This window comes from Emys orbicularis, chromosome 2 (genome assembly GCF_028017835.1).
Source record: "Emys orbicularis isolate rEmyOrb1 chromosome 2, rEmyOrb1.hap1, whole genome shotgun sequence".
NCBI lineage: Eukaryota > Metazoa > Chordata > Testudines > Emydidae > Emys > Emys orbicularis.
Window position 1 is genome coordinate 74648732 of NC_088684.1, and position 17060 is coordinate 74665791.

The 17060-nt window shown below is 43.4% G+C and overlaps 1 protein-coding gene across 1 annotated transcript in view; it reads right to left on the reverse strand.

Moving 5' to 3' along the window:
* Positions 1–17060, reverse strand: part of SPIDR (scaffold protein involved in DNA repair) — a gene marked incomplete at its 5' end in the record, with an annotated part of 326096 nt that overhangs the window by 36964 nt on the left and 272072 nt on the right. Inside the window, one exon of the mRNA XM_065397658.1 lies at positions 6339–6497. Coding sequence (XP_065253730.1) covers positions 6339–6497 — 159 coding nt within the window. The remainder of the gene's footprint in view (positions 1–6338; positions 6498–17060) is intronic.

The following is a 17060-nucleotide window of genomic DNA, read 5'->3' on the forward strand; positions in this document are numbered from 1 at the left end:
GTCCACACAACGAAGCCATTTAATTCGAATTAAAGGGCCCTTTAATTCGATTTCTGTACTCCACCCCGACGAGCGGAGTAGCGCCAAAATCGAATTTGTCAATTCGAATTAGCGTTAGTGTGGCCGCAATTCGATGTTATTGGCCTCCAGGAGCTATCCCACAGTGCACCATTGTGACCGCTCTGGCCAGCAATCTGAACTCGCATGCACTGGCCAGGTGGACAGGAAAAGCCCCGGGAACATTTGAATTTCATTTCCTGTTTGCACAGCGTGGAGAGCACAGGTGACCACAGAGAGCTCATCAGCACAGGTAACCATGCAGGCTGATAATCGAAAAAGAGCACCAGCATGGACCGTACAGGAGGTACTGGATTTGATCTCTATATGGGGAGAGGATTCAGTGCTAGCTGAACTGCGTTCGAAAAGACGAAATGCCAAAACTTATGAAAAAATTTCCAAGGGCATGATGGAGAGAGGCCACAATAGGGACACAGATCAGTGCCGCGTGAAAGTCAAGGAGCTCAGACAAGCCTATCAAAAAGCAAAGGAGGCAAACGGTCGCTCCGGGTCAGAGCCGCGGACATGCCGCTTCTACGCTGAGCTAAATGCATTTCTAGGGGGGGCCGCCACCACTACCCCACCTCTGACTGTGGATTCCGAGCTGGGGATAATCTCATCAGGGACACCTGATGATTCCGCGGAAGGGGAAGAGGAGGAGGAGGAGGACGAGCTGGCAGAGAGCACCCAGCTCTCCGTTCTCCCCAACAGCCAGGAACTGTTTCTCACCCTGACTGAAGTACCCTCCCAAGCCTCCCAAGCCAGCACCCAAGACCATGACCCCATGGAAGGGACCTCAGGTGAGTTTACCTTTTAAAATATAAAACATGGTTTAAAAGCAAGCATTTTTAATGATTAATTTGCCCTGAGCACTTGGGATGCATTCGCAGCCAGTACAGCTACTGGAAAAGTCTGTTAACATGTCTGGGGATGGAGCGGAAATCCTCCAGGGACATCTCCATGAAGCTCTCCTGGAGGTACTCCAAAAGCCTTGCCACAAGGTTTCTGGGCAGTGCAGCCTTATTCCGTCCTCCATGGTAGGACACTTGACCACGCCATGCTAGTAGCAAGTAATCTGGTATCATTGCCTGACAGAGCCTGGCAGCGTATGGTCCCGGTGTTTGCTGGCATTCAAGCAACATCCGTTCTTTATCTTGCTGTGTAATCCTCAGGAGAGTGATATCGCTTAGGGTAACCTGGTTGAAATAAGGGAATTTAATTAAGGGGACTGAGGTGGCCGTTCCTACTGGGCTGTTTGCCTGTGGCTGAAAAGAAATCCTTCCCTGCATTTAGCCAAGTGCAAGGGGGGGGGGGAGGATTGGCCCAGAGCTTTTCGCGTTTTGCTAGCAGGGATCTTCCCTGATACCAGCCAGGCGGTGGGGGGAGGGATAAAGCACTCATCCCAGAGAATTCATGGCGGGTGGGGGGGGGGTGTTAGTTTGGTTCCTGCAGGGATCTTCCCTGATACCAGCCACGCGGTGGGGGGAGGGAGAAAGCACTCATCCCAGAGAATTCATGGCGGGTGGGGGGGGGGGGGGTGTTAGTTTGGTTCCTGCAGGGATGTTCCCTGATACCAGCCACGCGGTGGGGGGAGGGATAAAGCACTCATCCCAGAGAATTCATGGCGGGTGGGGGGGGGGGTGTTAGTTTGGTTCCTGCAGGGATCTTCCCTGATACCAGCCACGCGGTGGGGGGAGGGATAAAGCACTCATCCCAGAGAATTCATGGCGGGTGGGGGGGGGGGGGGTGTTAGTTTGGTTCCTGCAGGGATCTTCCCTGATACCAGCCAGGCGGTGGGGGGAGGGATAAAGCACTCATCCCAGAGAATTGGATGGGGGGGGGGGTGTTAACCTTCAGCAGCAGAAAACAAGCTAACAGGAAAACTGCAGCACAACGGGCTTTGCTTGGTATGTGGGAAAGCAGGGCGCAGAAGCCTAAAGACAGTGGCTTACCATGGCAGCATGCAAGGTGAATTCTGTTGCCCCGACCTGCGTCTGTGATCTCTAGCAGCAAAGCCACAGGCACTCAATATTAAGAGGCAAAATGCGACCTTGCACAGAAATCACATGTGCTATGTAATGTGAATAGTATACACCGTGAAAGAGTATAAGCATTGTTCTGAAAAATGTATCTTTTAAAAAAATTCTCTCCTTTTTTCACTCCCTCCAGCAGGTGCAAATGTTTCAAGCCTCCCTCCTCCTTCCCGAAGGCTATCCCAGATAAGGCGTCGTAAAAAAAACACGAGAGAAGAGATGTTTTCCGAAATCATGCAATCCACCAGGAATGAAAGAGCTCATCTGAATGAGTGGAAGGAGACGGTTTGCAAGTATAGGAAAGAAGCCAGTGACCGTGAGGACAGGAGGGACCAACGTGAGGACATGAGGGACCAACGTGAGGACATGAGGGACCAACGTGAGGACAGAAGGGACCAACGTGAGGAGAGGAGAGACGCTCGAGATGAGAGGTGGCGGCAGGAAGATCAGAGGAGTCGGGAAGCAACGCTGGGGCTGCTGCGTGAGCAAACAGACATGCTCCGGCGTCTGGTGGAGCTTCAGGAACGGCTGCTGGAGAACCGAGTGCCGCTACAGCCCCTGTATAACCCCCCTACCTCCTCACCATGTTCCATAGCCTCCACACCCAGACGTGTAAGAACACGGGGGGGGGAGGCTCCGTACACCCTCCCATTCCACCCCAGTGGACAGCCCAAGCAAAAGGCTGCCATTTTTTAAACCTTTTTTTACTGGGCTTTTCCTTCCCGCTGATCCTCCTCCCAAACCCCACTCAGGTTCTGTGCCGCTACAGCCCCTGTATAACCCCCCTACCTCCTCACCATTTTCCATAGCCTCCCCACCCAGATGTGTAAGAACACGGGGGGGGAGGCTCCGTACACCCTCCCATTCCACCCCAGTGGACAGCCCAAGCAAAAGGCTGCCATTTTCTTAACCTTTTTTTACTGGGCTTTTCCTTCCCGCTGATCCTCCTCCCAAACCCCACTCAGGTTCTCTCCCTCTTTCTATAATCAATTCATAAAGAATAAATGATTTTTAAACAATGGTGACTTTATTTCCTTTGAAAGCAAGCTGGGGGAAGGGGGAGGGTGGGTTCCTTACAGAGAATGAGTCAATAAAGGGGGCGGGTTTTCAGGAAGGATAAACAAACATAAATTTCACACTGTAGCCTGGCCAGTCATGAAACTGGTTTTCAAAGCTTCCCTAATGCGCAGCGCTTCATCGTGTGCTCTTCTAATCGCCCTGGTGTCTGGCTGCGAGTAATCAGCAGCCAGGCGATTTGCCTCAGCCTCCCACCCTGCCATAAAGGTCTCCCCCTTGCTCTCACAGAGATTGTGAAGCACACAGCAAGCAGTAATAACAATGGGGATATTGGTTTGGCTGAGGTCTGAGCGAGTCAATAAGGATCGCCAGCGACCTTTTAAACGGCCAAATGCACATTCTACCACCATTCTGCACTTGCTCAGCCTGTAGTTGAACAACTCCTGACTCCTGTCCAGGCTGCCTGTGTATGGCTTCATGAGCCATGGCATTAAGGGGTAGGCTGGGTCCCCAAGAATAACAATTGGCATTTCAACATCCCCCACGGTTATTTTCTGGTCCGGAAAGTAAGTCCCTTGCTGCAGCCGTTTAAACAGATTGGTGTTCCTGAAGACGCGAGCGTCATGAACCCTTCCCGGCCAGCCCACATGGATGTTGGTGAAACGTCCCTTGTGATCCACAAGTGCTTGCAGCACCATTGAGAAGTACCCCTTGCGGTTTATGTACTGGGTACCCTGGTGCTCCGGTGCCAAGATAGGAATATGGGTTCCATCTATTGCCCCACCACAGTTAGGGAATCCCATTGCAGCAAAGCCATCCACTATGACCTGCACATTTCCCAGAGTCACTACCTTTCGTAGCAGCACCTCCGTGATTGCTTTGGCTACTTGCATCACAGCAGCCCCCACAGTAGATTTGCCCACTCCAAATTGATTCCCGACTGACCGGTAGCTGTCTGGCGTTGCAAGCTTCCACAGGGCTATCGCCACTCGCTTCTCAACTGTGAGGGCTGCTCTCATCTTGGTATTCTGGCGCTTCAGGGCAGGGGAAAGCAAGTCACAAAGTTCCATGAAAGTGCCCTTACGCATGCGAAAGTTTCTCAGCCACTGGGAATCGTCCCACACCTGCAACACTATGCGGTCCCACCAGTCTGTGCTTGTTTCCCGGGCCCAGAATCGGCGTTCAAAGCCTATAACCTGGCCCATTAACATCATAATCTCCAAAGCACCGGGGCCCGCGGTCTCAGAGAATTCTGTGTCCGTGTCCATGTCCTCATCACGCTGGTCGCTGCGCTGCAATCGCCGCCTCCTCCTCCTCCTCGCCTCTTTTTTCTGGTCCTGTGTAAGCATAAACTCCACGAGAAAGCGCGAGGTGTTTATAATGTTCAAGACTGCGTTCTGGAGCACAACGGGATCCATGCTTGATGCAGAATGGAGTCTGCAGAGTTCACTCAGGAAAAAAGGCGCGAAATGGTTGTCTGCCGTTGCTTTCAGGGAGGGAGGGGGAGGCTGTACCCAGAACTACCTGCGACAATGTTTTTTGCCCCATCATGCACTGGGGTCTCAACCCAGAATTCCAAGGGGGGTGGAGACTGCGGGAACTATGGGATAGCTATGTAAAAGCTACCCACAATGCAACGCTCTGGAAATCGATGCTACTATGGTAGCTTGGACGCACACCACCGAATTAATGGTGCCTAGTGTGGCCGAATACATTCGAATTTATAAAATCGGTTTCCTAAATTCGAATTATATAAATTCGAATTAATCCTGTAGTGTAGACATACCCTTATTTACTAGGCAGTGCTGAGACTCACTAACAGCCAGTTATAAGGCTTCATTTGTATCCAGCATTCCAAAGCCATAATTTCTTTGGAAAATATGTAACTTCAAAAAAAATCAAAATAATGAGCTATGAATGAATGAGAAGTATTTGTTCTTTAAGATACATAAATAATCCAAAAATTAATACTGCACTAACTGGTACAGAGTAATAAAAGGGGGCAAAAGGTGTTTCAGGCACAGATGAAGAAAACTATATTAAATAGTCTGGCCAGAAAACAACAATTCCATTTCACAACACATTTCAGTGTTTCAAAATTTGTTTTCATTTTGACGCAAAATGAAAATTAGACATTTTGAAAGCTTTGAAAGTCTCTCTTTCTGTCTCTCATGGGCTGGATCTGAGAAATCTTCCCAACAAAACTTGCAGAAACGGATGTTTCCATGAAACATTTCAGTTTCAACTAACATCATTTTTCAACCCAAAAAATTTTCATCAAAAATATTTTTACCTGCACTAATGCTAAGGACTTGTTTACATGGGAAAGTTATACTGGTATAAGATAGAGTGAGAATTTAAACTGATATAGTAATATTGGCATATGTCCCCTTGTGGACACGCTTACACCACTTCCCTTGAGAAGCTATTCCACAAAATAATAAATCTCATTAAAATAAGTTTTCTGTGACTGATTACAGACATATTTACATTGAAAAATAAAATACATTGCACACAATTAGCAAAACTAAGCCAGGTACCATAGGTTAATTTTGTATTCCAGATTTCTTGCTACAGTCTTTTCTTAGGGCTTGTCTACATAGGAAAGTTTTATCAGTTATATTGGTATAATTTTACCAGTATAGTTAAACCAATATAGTTATACTGGAATAACTCATTGTGGACATGCTTATTCTGGACTGAAAATGGGATTTTCCCCTCCGTTTTGCTTAAACCCCTTTCAAAGCAACATAAGCAAAACTGAAAAGGCCTTTTTATACTAGAAGAAACTGCAGTGCTTGAGACATTTTAAACCAAACTGGACAAAACTGTAGAAAATGTACTGTAGAGACCAATCCTGTAATGGGAAGGAGATGGACTAAATTACCTACAAGGTCTTATCTGTCTTTTTGAGTCTTTGAATCTTATTAGAAGTGAGGAAAACTATTCGTAATGTAAACAATAATGAGCTTGCTTCTCCTCCTCCACCCCTTTTCCTGGGAAATACTTAATATTATCTAAACTTGCTTATGCTGATTGTGTATAGCTGCTCAAATATTATATTTTCTCTTTATTGCTTTGCTACCTGCATGGTGTTCTACAAATGGTGATTATAATACCAGATCAAACAAAGTCTGCCTTGTGTTCCGAAGTATCTTGATCCTTAATTAAATAAAATGACATCACCTCTGCCACAGTACACAGCATATTTTTTCAGGGGATTGTTCTCACCTTCCCCTTGTGGTTCTCTGCAAAATTCTTATTCCAGCTAAAGTGCAGGATTTTCCTTCCCATCTCCTGCTATGCTGTTCAATGTCCTCTGCAGAACATGGGGTCTGCAACTGCACTTCACTGAACATTCCGTAGGCATCCTGAACAAGGAGGCATAATCTGCAAAACAATGTTTAATGTTTCTCTGTTAGCAAATTGCTCACAATTATGAAACAATAGATAACAAATTGCAGAAAACTTGATTGTGAGTTCCTCAGAGTAGGGATTAGCCTAAAATGCTTTTAAAGCACTTTGCATATAATGGGCTCTGGGACAAATAAATACATTCAAACAACAATAGCACTAAAGATTTTTTCAAATATATTTGTAATAGACAAAGGATAACAAAAGCTATGGAGAACAAGTGAAAATGGAATTAAAGGATTTACATTGGAGATTAGGAAACAGTAGATAAGTAATACTTTGTTCCTGTGTCTATAAAGAAAGAGAGTACAGATCTGCCCGAAGTGGGGATGCATCTTCTAGAATACACAGATAACACAACTGGTTATATATTTGATCCACTTAAATAAAACACTGGATTTGATGAGGTGAACAAGTGTCAAGAAAAAGGAAACTGTTGGATTTTTTTTTTTTAATTTAATTGAAATCAGAGTGATCCAGACGATTAGAAATTGGCAAACACAACCCAATTATTTAAATAAATGAACAAAAAACAAACAAAACACGGAACTATACATCACTGAGTTTAACATTTGTTGTATAGAAACACTTGGAAACTATCTTCAGGGATGTGGTAAGAGTACCCCTAAACAAGCAGTGTGATTAAGGACACCCCACATGGAATCAAGCCCAGGAAGTCATACTTAACTAACCTGCTGGAGTTCTTTGAAGATATCACTGTCATGGTATATAAGGGAGAGTCAGTGGATGAAGTATATTTAGATTTTCAAAAAGGTATTTCATCACAAGGTTCCACATCAGAGATTAGCAGCTAAAATAGTATGAGTCATAGAAGAGTGGGTGAACGAGGCTGCTGGATACAAAACTAGCTTCACTGCCGTGGGGGTTGGGGGGGAGGGGAGGGGAATGGGGGGACAGGGATTGAGCAAGGAGACCTTTCAAGAGGGAAAGGAATTACAGAGCACCCTTGCAGACAGCGTAGGTGCCTCCCAACATCTAGAGACACTTGATTCCTTTTTGGAGGAAACTAAGGTGTGACAGAAAGTAGAATTAAGATAAATTTTAAAAGTGCAGGCACTGCTTCAAGAGGTTTTAGAGGGGCTTCCTGTGAAATATCCTTGTAGGTTAAGCATGTGAGCACCATTCTTGAAGATCCTCCACTGGTAGAGCACAAACCCATTTTAAAAAGATCCAATCACAGAGAAAGGACTGCAACCAGTGAGTGGTAGAGAGAGTAAGGTATCTTAATTCAGCTCCTCATCCCTCTGGATCCATGGAATCAGCTTTCTCTTCATCTCTCACCCGTGCTATACATGGAGCCTCCACGCTACCCAGAAGCATATTGGGCTGTATACCAAGGACTTGATCCAGCCTTTCAAAAAACGGATACTTTTTTGTTCCACACTGGACCTATTTTTATCGACGGTCACTCTTTTCACAGAACTTGCTTGCCACTCCAAGTGAGGTCCATCTCAGCTATTACTCAGACACTTGGTGATGCCAATGTTCTTTTAAGAAGCACTGGATCTTCTCATTTCTTGAGATCGACTTCAGCGCCTGCAAGTCAGCGTCAGGCCAAATGGCAGCATGCTCATATTAAGGCCAGTGGCTTAAGACAGTCTAGTGGCTGAAGCAAAATGAACTCAGTTGCTGCTGAAGAAGTTGATCATTACAATATAGCACACAAATGAGCCCCACATTGTGTGCAGTGTTATTTTTACAGACAAGTGGCTTCTAGCAAACTTGACCCATGTATAGTCAAGTGCATAAAGTATACCAGACAGGATGCATGAGCAATGATGGATGTGGAATAGTAGTGGGAGAATTGTACTATTGGAGCTATAACACCAACAATCCAATCCACAATAGTACTGCATCTACCAGTACAGTAGATGCACAAACAGTATCTTTGCTCACCATGAGTCTAATCCAAATGCCTATGGGAAAGAAGGGAAAAAAAGGGAAGGAGGAGGATCCGGGGAACTACAGGCCAGTCAGCCTCACCTCAGTCCCTGGAAAAATCATGGAGCAGGTCCTCAAGGAATCAGTTCTGAAGCACTTAGAGGAGAGGAAAGTGATCAGGAACAGTCAGCATGGATTCACCAAGGGCAAGTCATGCCCTGACTAACCTAATTGCCTTCTATGAGGAGATAACTGGGTCTGTGGATGAGGGGAAAGCAGTGGATGTGTTATTCCTTGACTTTAGCAAAGCTTTTGATACGGTCTCCCACAGTATTCTTGCCAGCAAGTTAAAGAAGTATGGGCTGGATGAATGGACTATAAGGTGGATAGAAAGCTGGCTAGATCATCAGGCTCAACGGGTAGTGGTCAATGGTAAGTAGTGGTCTAGTTGGCAGCCGGTATCAAGCGGAGTGCCCCAAGGGTCGGTCCTGGGGCCGGTTTTGTTCAATATCTTCATTAATGATCTGGAGGATGGCGTGGACTGCACTCTCAGCAAGTTTGCAGATGACACGAAACTGGGAGGAGTGGTAGATACGCTGGAGGGTAGGGATAGGATACAGAGGGACCTAGACAAATTAGAGGATTGGGCCAAAAGAAACCTGATGAGGTTCAACAAGGACAAGTGCAGAGTCCTGCACTTAGGATGGAAGAATCCCATGCACTAGTATAGACTAGGGACCGAATGGCTAGGAAGCAGTTCTGCAGAAAAGGACCTAGGGGTTACAGTAGACGAGAAGCTGGATATGAGTCAACAGTGTGCCCTTGTTGCCAAGAAGGCTAACCGCATTTTGGGCTGTATAAGTAGGGGCATTGCCAGCAGATCGAGGGATGTGATCATTCCCCTCAATTCGACATTGGTGAGGCCTCATCTGGAGTACTGTGTCCAGTTTTGGGCCCCACACTACAAGAAGGATGTGGAAAAATTGGAAAGAGTCCAGAGGAGGGCAACAAAAATGATTAGGGGGCTGGAGCACATGACTTATGAGGAAAGACTGAGGGAACTGGGATTGTTTAGTCTGCAGAAGAGAAGAATGAGGGGGTATTTGATAGCTGCTTTCAACTACCTGAAAGGGGGTTCCAAAGAGGATGGATCTAGACTGTTCTCAGTGGTACCAGATGACAGAACAAGGAGTAATGGTCTCAAGTTGCAGTGGGGGAGGTTTAGGTTGGATATTAGGAAAAACTTTTTCACTAGGAGGGTGGTGAAGCACTGGAATGGGTTACCTAGGGAGGTGGTGGAAGCTCCTTCCTTAGAGGTTTTTAAGGTCAGGCTTGACAAAGCCCTGGCTGGGATGATTTAGTTGGGAACTGGTCCTGCTTTGAGCAGGAGGTTGGAATAGATGACCTCCTGAGGTCCCTTCCAATCCTGATATTCTATGATTCTATGTGATTGCTTTTGCATTATTGGGAGAATGTGTGTAAGTGGGCATGTGGGTTATTACAAATATGCTGGGGGCACCAAATAGTGGTTAGGATTATGCTAGTATACACAAGTCTAAATTGAGATTAGCAATTGATTTATTTGCAAAACTGAATTCCAGATTGGAACTCAAGATAAGGAACATCACAAAAAATATTCACCTCCTTAAAACCTTTTTGCAAGTACAAGTGATATAATGAAAAAACCTGAGATCGTACTGATCACACACCCAGCATCTCACTGTGCAAGGACAGAAAATCAGTCTAATGCTACAAGTATCTAATTAATGACAGTCAATTTTCCTCTTCACTACTACAACAAAAACAACCTAGCAGCACAACAGGACCCAGAAACGTATTCATAGAACTCTTGATGTCATTTCAGGTGCAGCTGGCTCAGTTCTTACAGATCCATTTATACACTATTACCAGCACCACCATGAATGGATGCAGCCTACTGGCTCCTTGAGGATGTTGATGCATGGCAGCTATGCTTTACAGAGGATTCTATTTACTTTAGTTTTCTGAAATAAATTCTGAATTTGCATCATTTTCTCATATTATAATGTTGGCCCACGTTTCATCAGATACATTCAAAATTTAGTTCTCAATCAAACAATATATACAAAATTAAGCAACAATTTGTACCAGTTTTTTAATCTTTGGAACCACTACACGGAACAAACTTGAAACCTAAATTACAAGAGACCAAACATATAATCCAAAACCTAATTGTTCAGAACTACATTACTCATCTATGAAAATTCAGCAATGTATTTACCACAAATCCATCTCTCCATAATGTGCAATATGCATTAACAGCTTGACTAATATTGTAAATTGTCTAAATAAATGTTTAACACTTGTTTGTTGCTATACATATTCCTGAACTAATATAAAAGAAAAAACATTACTATTAATCAACGGTATCTGTGCGTGTGTTGTGGGGATGGGGGCCTATATCCTCTTTTTCAAAATACAGTGCACTCAATTTATAAGACTCACTGATAGAAGAATCAATTGCATATAGTGATCAAACCCATTGGGACAAAATCATTCCCATACTAACTAAAATACTCCACTTGCAAGAATCAACCACTTATAAAAATCTAATCATTCGGGCCAGATGTGATTCTTATAAAAGGAGTGCACTAGAATGGTCTGGAAGGCTTAGCATTTGTGGCCCTACAGAAGTACTGAATTTAAAGGAGGGATGTGGAAAAAAAGACTCCTGTTGAGACTGAACAGAGAGTTAGTTCTATCCCGGAGGGTGACATGGGAGACGGCATGAAGACGAGAATGTGAGAAGACAACTAAGGAAGAAGTGAAGTCTGACTCATTGATAAGAGCAAAGGGGGCAAGGACATGGAATGATAAGAAATGAAGCAGAGCTTAGTCAGTTACTTTTTTTTTTTTTTTTAATGTAATGACACAGAGTCTTATTTTAAACCTTGGGAAGATTTTGTTAATTTCCTAAAAGCCCTGGGGAATTGGGGAGGGAGTAGGAGAGGTTTATTACTTTGCATTATTTTTATGACTGAAGTAATATTAAGGACTAAATATTTCCCACTGGAAATGTGGAGGTGATTACAGGACTGCACTGCTGTGCCCCTCCTAATTAGACATCCTTCACAGTGAAGGAGTAAAACTCCATTTTCTTCTTTTTAATTATACATGAAACATACCATACATCTATGGCGCACTGCCTCGTATCTTGCACTTAAGTCTTCTGGAAGGATGGGCGTGAGTAGAACCCACCTGTGCTTAATCATTCCACAGTTGACAACTACCTCCACCATCTCTGCCAGTGAGAGGAACAGTGTATCGAAAAATATGCCTAGCATAGGAAGAGAGGAGAGGAGAGGATGACTGAGGGTGGAGAGCAAGAAGGCACTGAATGAAGATGCTGCAGTTGCCTGTGTCCACATCTTGTAGAAATACGCAGCAGATTTGTCATAAACAGAACTTAACTAAAAGTAATTGTGTTTTATCAAAGATAAAAGGACCACACAGACTTTTTATTTATACACATTTTAAGGAAAACACTCCAGATTGTGGTGAGAAAGAAAGGCAGGCAGAAATTTGTGCATAGGAGTCCCCAACAAATCTTCTACAGTATGCAAAAGGGACACTGTTTGTTGTTGTTTCTTTGGAAGGGAAAGGAAGCGAGGGTCAGGAGAGTGGGGGAGAGAATGGAGGGAAGGGGAAAGTGTTAACTCCAAAGTTTGCTCATCCTTTATCTCAACCATCAAGGTAGGGTATTGTTGACTATCCTTCTTTGCTGGGGAAGATTTCTGTGACATTATGAGTGTAATATAATATCTCATTGAAAGGTGACAGGGCCAGAAAGAGTTAAGTAACTCACAGACTGACCTGACCCATGGTGGAACTCTAAAGACTGGTTAGGAAGATATGTAAATGAATAGAGCTTTGAAATGCAAGCCTGCATTGTTAGAGATAGAAGGGTAGCTGTTTGCTCAGGTCTTGTGATGTAAGCAAACAAGTCTTGTCTTTTGCTATAACTTTGATTCAAAGATCAAAAAAGGAGTATTAATATTTAGGAAGACACTTGAGTGAAATAGTATTATTGTCTATATGTCTCTTTGAAGGTTGTGGTAACCTGTATCTGAACTGTTTAATGGATAAATTATCCTGTGCTAATTGCATGATGTTTAGGAGAAGGAAAGTTAAGCCTATTTTTTTCCTCAGGCCAAAAAGCTGCAGGAAATGTATAAAAACCCTGGGACACGATCCTTCTTCATCTCAGATCTGCTTTGGATTTCAAGAGGGGGAAACCTTAAGCCATAAGGATTGAGATCCCCAGTCACTGACTGGAGCCACCCTGAATATGGACATTGGACTATAAGCTATGGACTACTTGTGTTCTTTTTGCGGATACAGACTAACACGGCTGCTACTCTGAAACCAACCTATGGACTATTTCTAAAAGGACTTTTGGCAACTACAAGCTCATCTCTGCTATATATCTGGACCTCAAGAAATTGAACTCAAGCCTGTATGTATATTGATCTTTCAACCAACTCTCTCTCTCTTTTCTTTTTAATAAATTTTAGTTTAGTTAGCAAGAATTGACTATAAGCATGTATTTTGGGTAAGCTATAAGTTATCATTTGACCTGGGTCTGGGGCTTGGTCCTTTGGAATCAGGAGAACCTTTTCTTTTATATGATGAAATAAGATTTTCAGAATTTATCATCATAAGTTTGACATATGTGTCTGGATGGAGGCCTGAGGCTGGGTACTTTAAGGGAACTGCATTGTTTGGACTCTTGAGTAACCAGTGAGGTACTACAGAAGCTGTTTTGTGCTGACTTGGTAAATCTAAGTATTGGAATATCCACCAGCTTTTGGGGTTTCTCTGCCTCGTTCCGTCTGCAGTTCACCCTAATTGAGTGACCTCAGCTGGCTCCCAGGGGCAGCATCTTTACAATTTTTTATCTATTTTTGAGTGCTCCTAGCAGACAAAGCACACTTAAAAACACTCCCCTCTCTCTCAATCACCACAGGCACAACACTCTGCCTACACAATTCCAATTCAGCAACTTGTCTAGTCAAGTCTCAAGGTGGAGCTCCTTATCTCCTGTAAGCATAGCTTAGATTCACACTGTAACCTTCAGGACACCACCCAAGCTGGATTTAACTTATCTGAACCTCAGACATGCACACAAGAAGCCACCCACCGTTGTGCAAATGAAGCAGTCCTTCTGCTAATTGTACCTGTCATTGTTGGAAAAATCAGAGCCAGAGACATAGATAGGGTTGGCACCCATCTGGGTTTTACCCAGACAGTCCGGTTTTTGGCTTCTGTGTCAGGGTACCATTTAGGATTGCCAGGTGCCCAGTTTTCAACCGGAAGTCTGGTCAAAAAGGACACCTGGCAGTGTTCAGACTGGACACCAAAAGTCCAGTTACTGCGGGGTAGGGGGAGGCGCTGGGTCATTAACCTGCGCCAGCCTCTGCTCAGCCAGGGCCACCTCCTTGTCAGGCTGCAACAGCTCCCCTCCGAGCACCGGAGCAGAGGAAGCCCAGCTGGGGAGGGAGGTGGAGATGATCCAGCAAGCAACAGGGGGTGGGCGAGGGTGGGGGGAGAGGAGCAAGTGACGGGGGAGGGGGCCTTGGGGGGAAGAGGTGGAGCAGGGGCAGGGCCTTGGGGAAAGAGGCGGGGCAGTGGTCCAGTTACCAGCAATTAGAAAGGTGCAACCCTACAGATCTGAAAACACTGTGGGACCATGATCAGCTTGTTTATCCTGTAACAACACAGGGATTTTCCTGTAAAAAAATACCATATTCAGTGGACCACAAATTGCTTAATGTCTCCATTTAAATAGTATATCTCTACTGTATTATCGCCACTGCAGACTCAGACTGTTCTGTTCTCCTTTAAAATGCACGTCATTTATTGCCACTCCAGACAGGGATGTTTTATAAACCAGCAATAACTACAATTTGAAGAAAAAATAACAGGAGTACTTGTGGCACCTTAGAGACTAACAAATTTATTAGAGCATAAGCTTTCGTGGGCTTCAACCCACTTCTTCGGATGCATATAAGACTAACACGGCTGCTACTCTGAAAACCTACAATTTGAAGGATACCGATAAAAAAAAAAAAACATACTATTAATACTTAGCTACCAAACTGTCTTTTTCATCCACAGGTCTCAAAGAACTCTATAGTGGAGAGTAAATAGTAGTGTGCTCATTTTATAGATGGGAAAATTGATGCCCAGAGTTTAAATTATCTGTCCACAAAACAGCACGGTAGTGGCTGAGCTGAGAATAAAATCCAGGACCCCAGCCAGTACACCAAATATGGCCAGGGAAATAACATCTTAAATAACAAATATGTAGCAGAGACCTCCAAAAGTTTTAGTAAAACATTCTTAGCAATTACTTTGTCACCATGCATACATACAGCGGAAAGTTTAAACAAAGTAAATGACACATTTTGCAGTGTCCTTATTCCAAAATTACAGGTTCTGTACATTTATTGCATTTATCTAATCACTTGTGTTTTAATGGCCAGTATTAAATAAAATTGCCTTTTTTCCCACTTCAAAGAATCATCAACAAGTGCAGCTCAAACCTGGAAAATTAAATATATCTTCTACTAGGACTTTTATGACCTTCCCCTGGCTGACTCCTTTCTCCATTTTTCTACCCAGGTTACTCCTCCACTGACTTTTTCACTGCTTTTATGCCTTGAGGAAAAGGAGCTGATAAAAACTGCTTCTGTAGGAAGGAACAGGCCTGCAGGAGCCATGTGGTGGCCTGGCTATGTTGTTAATGCCAAACATACACATGACTGGAGCTGCATAGTAATTTAAATTTTCCCAGTCAACGTGGAACACTCCAAATATCTGGTGAGAGCTGAACATAGGCAACAGGCCACGGATAGCATGTGGCACAGAAATGGACTATTTATATTTGTAAGGACATGGGCAATGGTTCCAGAACTTGAACTGGACGATCATTTTCAATAGAATACATTTTTCCTATGCAGTTTTTTTTATACAGCACCAATGCACTGTTTTAAATTCACTGAACCACACTCTCTGTAATTCACTTTCCTGTAATTCTTAAACTCCTGACGTTTGTTTCTCTTTTATATGATGTTCACAGATAAGAACTTTTCTAGTTCTTTTTTGAACACCATTATAGTTCTGGCCTTCACAACAACCCCTGGCAACGAGTTCCACACGTTGACTATGCATTGTGTGAAGAAGTTCTTCCTTTTGTTTGTTTTAAATCTGCTGTGTATTAATTTCATTGGGTGTCTCCGGGTTCTTGTGTAATGTGAAGGGGAAATAACACTTGCTTATTCACTTTCTCCACACCAGTCACGATTTCATTTCCCCTCTTAGTTGTCTCTTTTCCATGCTGAGAAGTCTTTATAAACTCTCCTTAATCATTTTTGTTGCTCTTCTCTGTACTTTTTCCAATTCTAATATATCTTTTTTTGAGATGGGGTGACCAAAACTGCATGCAGTATTCAAGGTGTGGGTACACCATGGATTTATATAGAGGCATTATGATATTTTCTGTCTTATTATTTATCCCTTTTCAAATGGTTCCTAACATTCATTAGCTTTTTTGACTGACGCTGTACATTGAGCAGATGTTTTCAGAGAAATATCCACAATGACTCCAAAATCGCTTTCTTAAGTTGTACCAGCTAATTTAGACCCCATTATTTTGTATGTATAAACCTCTACCCCGATATAACGTGATCCGATATAACACGAATTTGGATATAACGTAGTAAAGCAGCGCTCCGGGGGGGCGGGGCTGCACGCTCGGCGGATCAAAGCAAGTTCGATATAACGCGGTTTCACCTGTAACATGGTAAGATTTTTTGGCTCCCAAGGACAGCGTTATATCGGGGTAGAGGTGTAGTTGGGATTATGTTTTCCAATGTGCATTACTTTGCATTTATCAACACTGACTTTCATCTGCCAGTTTATTGCCCAGTCACCCAGTAACCGAGTTTTGTGAGATCCCTTTTTATTTAAAAAACAAACAAACATTTACAAATGATAAAAAGACATTCCTGTTACCTACCCAAGCTCAATATCAAGCTTAAGTTACAGTTCCAAACCCTTTCAGAGATGCATTTGGGAAATATTTTCTAAATTTTTCTGGTTGTTTTGGCTGTCTTGGACTCCTAAATATTGAAATCATTCTATTAATAGTTGCAGCCAAAAAAATTACATCAAATAGAAACAAACATTCCCAGCAAGCTGTTGTTGGGGCTAGCAGGGGTAAAGAAAACATTTATTTGTTCAAATGTTTATCTCAGAACTTGGATGAAGTTTTAGGGGAAACAGTCCAGTGGGACAAAAAAAAAAAAAAAAAAAAGATAATTATGTTATAGCTTTCTGTAATTTGCCTGGATCCATGCTGAATACATCACCAGGGTAAAGTCTTAATTATACAATGAGAAAAAACTACATCCATAAGTATCTTCAATCATTTCCATTTGTTTTTAGAGTGCAGACATCAGCATTGCTATAAAGTAACTAAGAACAAGAAGAGCATTCTGGGTATATATAAGTAAATAAACATGAGACCATTTCACCTTGTTTCAGAATTGCTGCCACCAGTACTGTTGTGGCAGTAAACTATAGGTAGAATGTAGT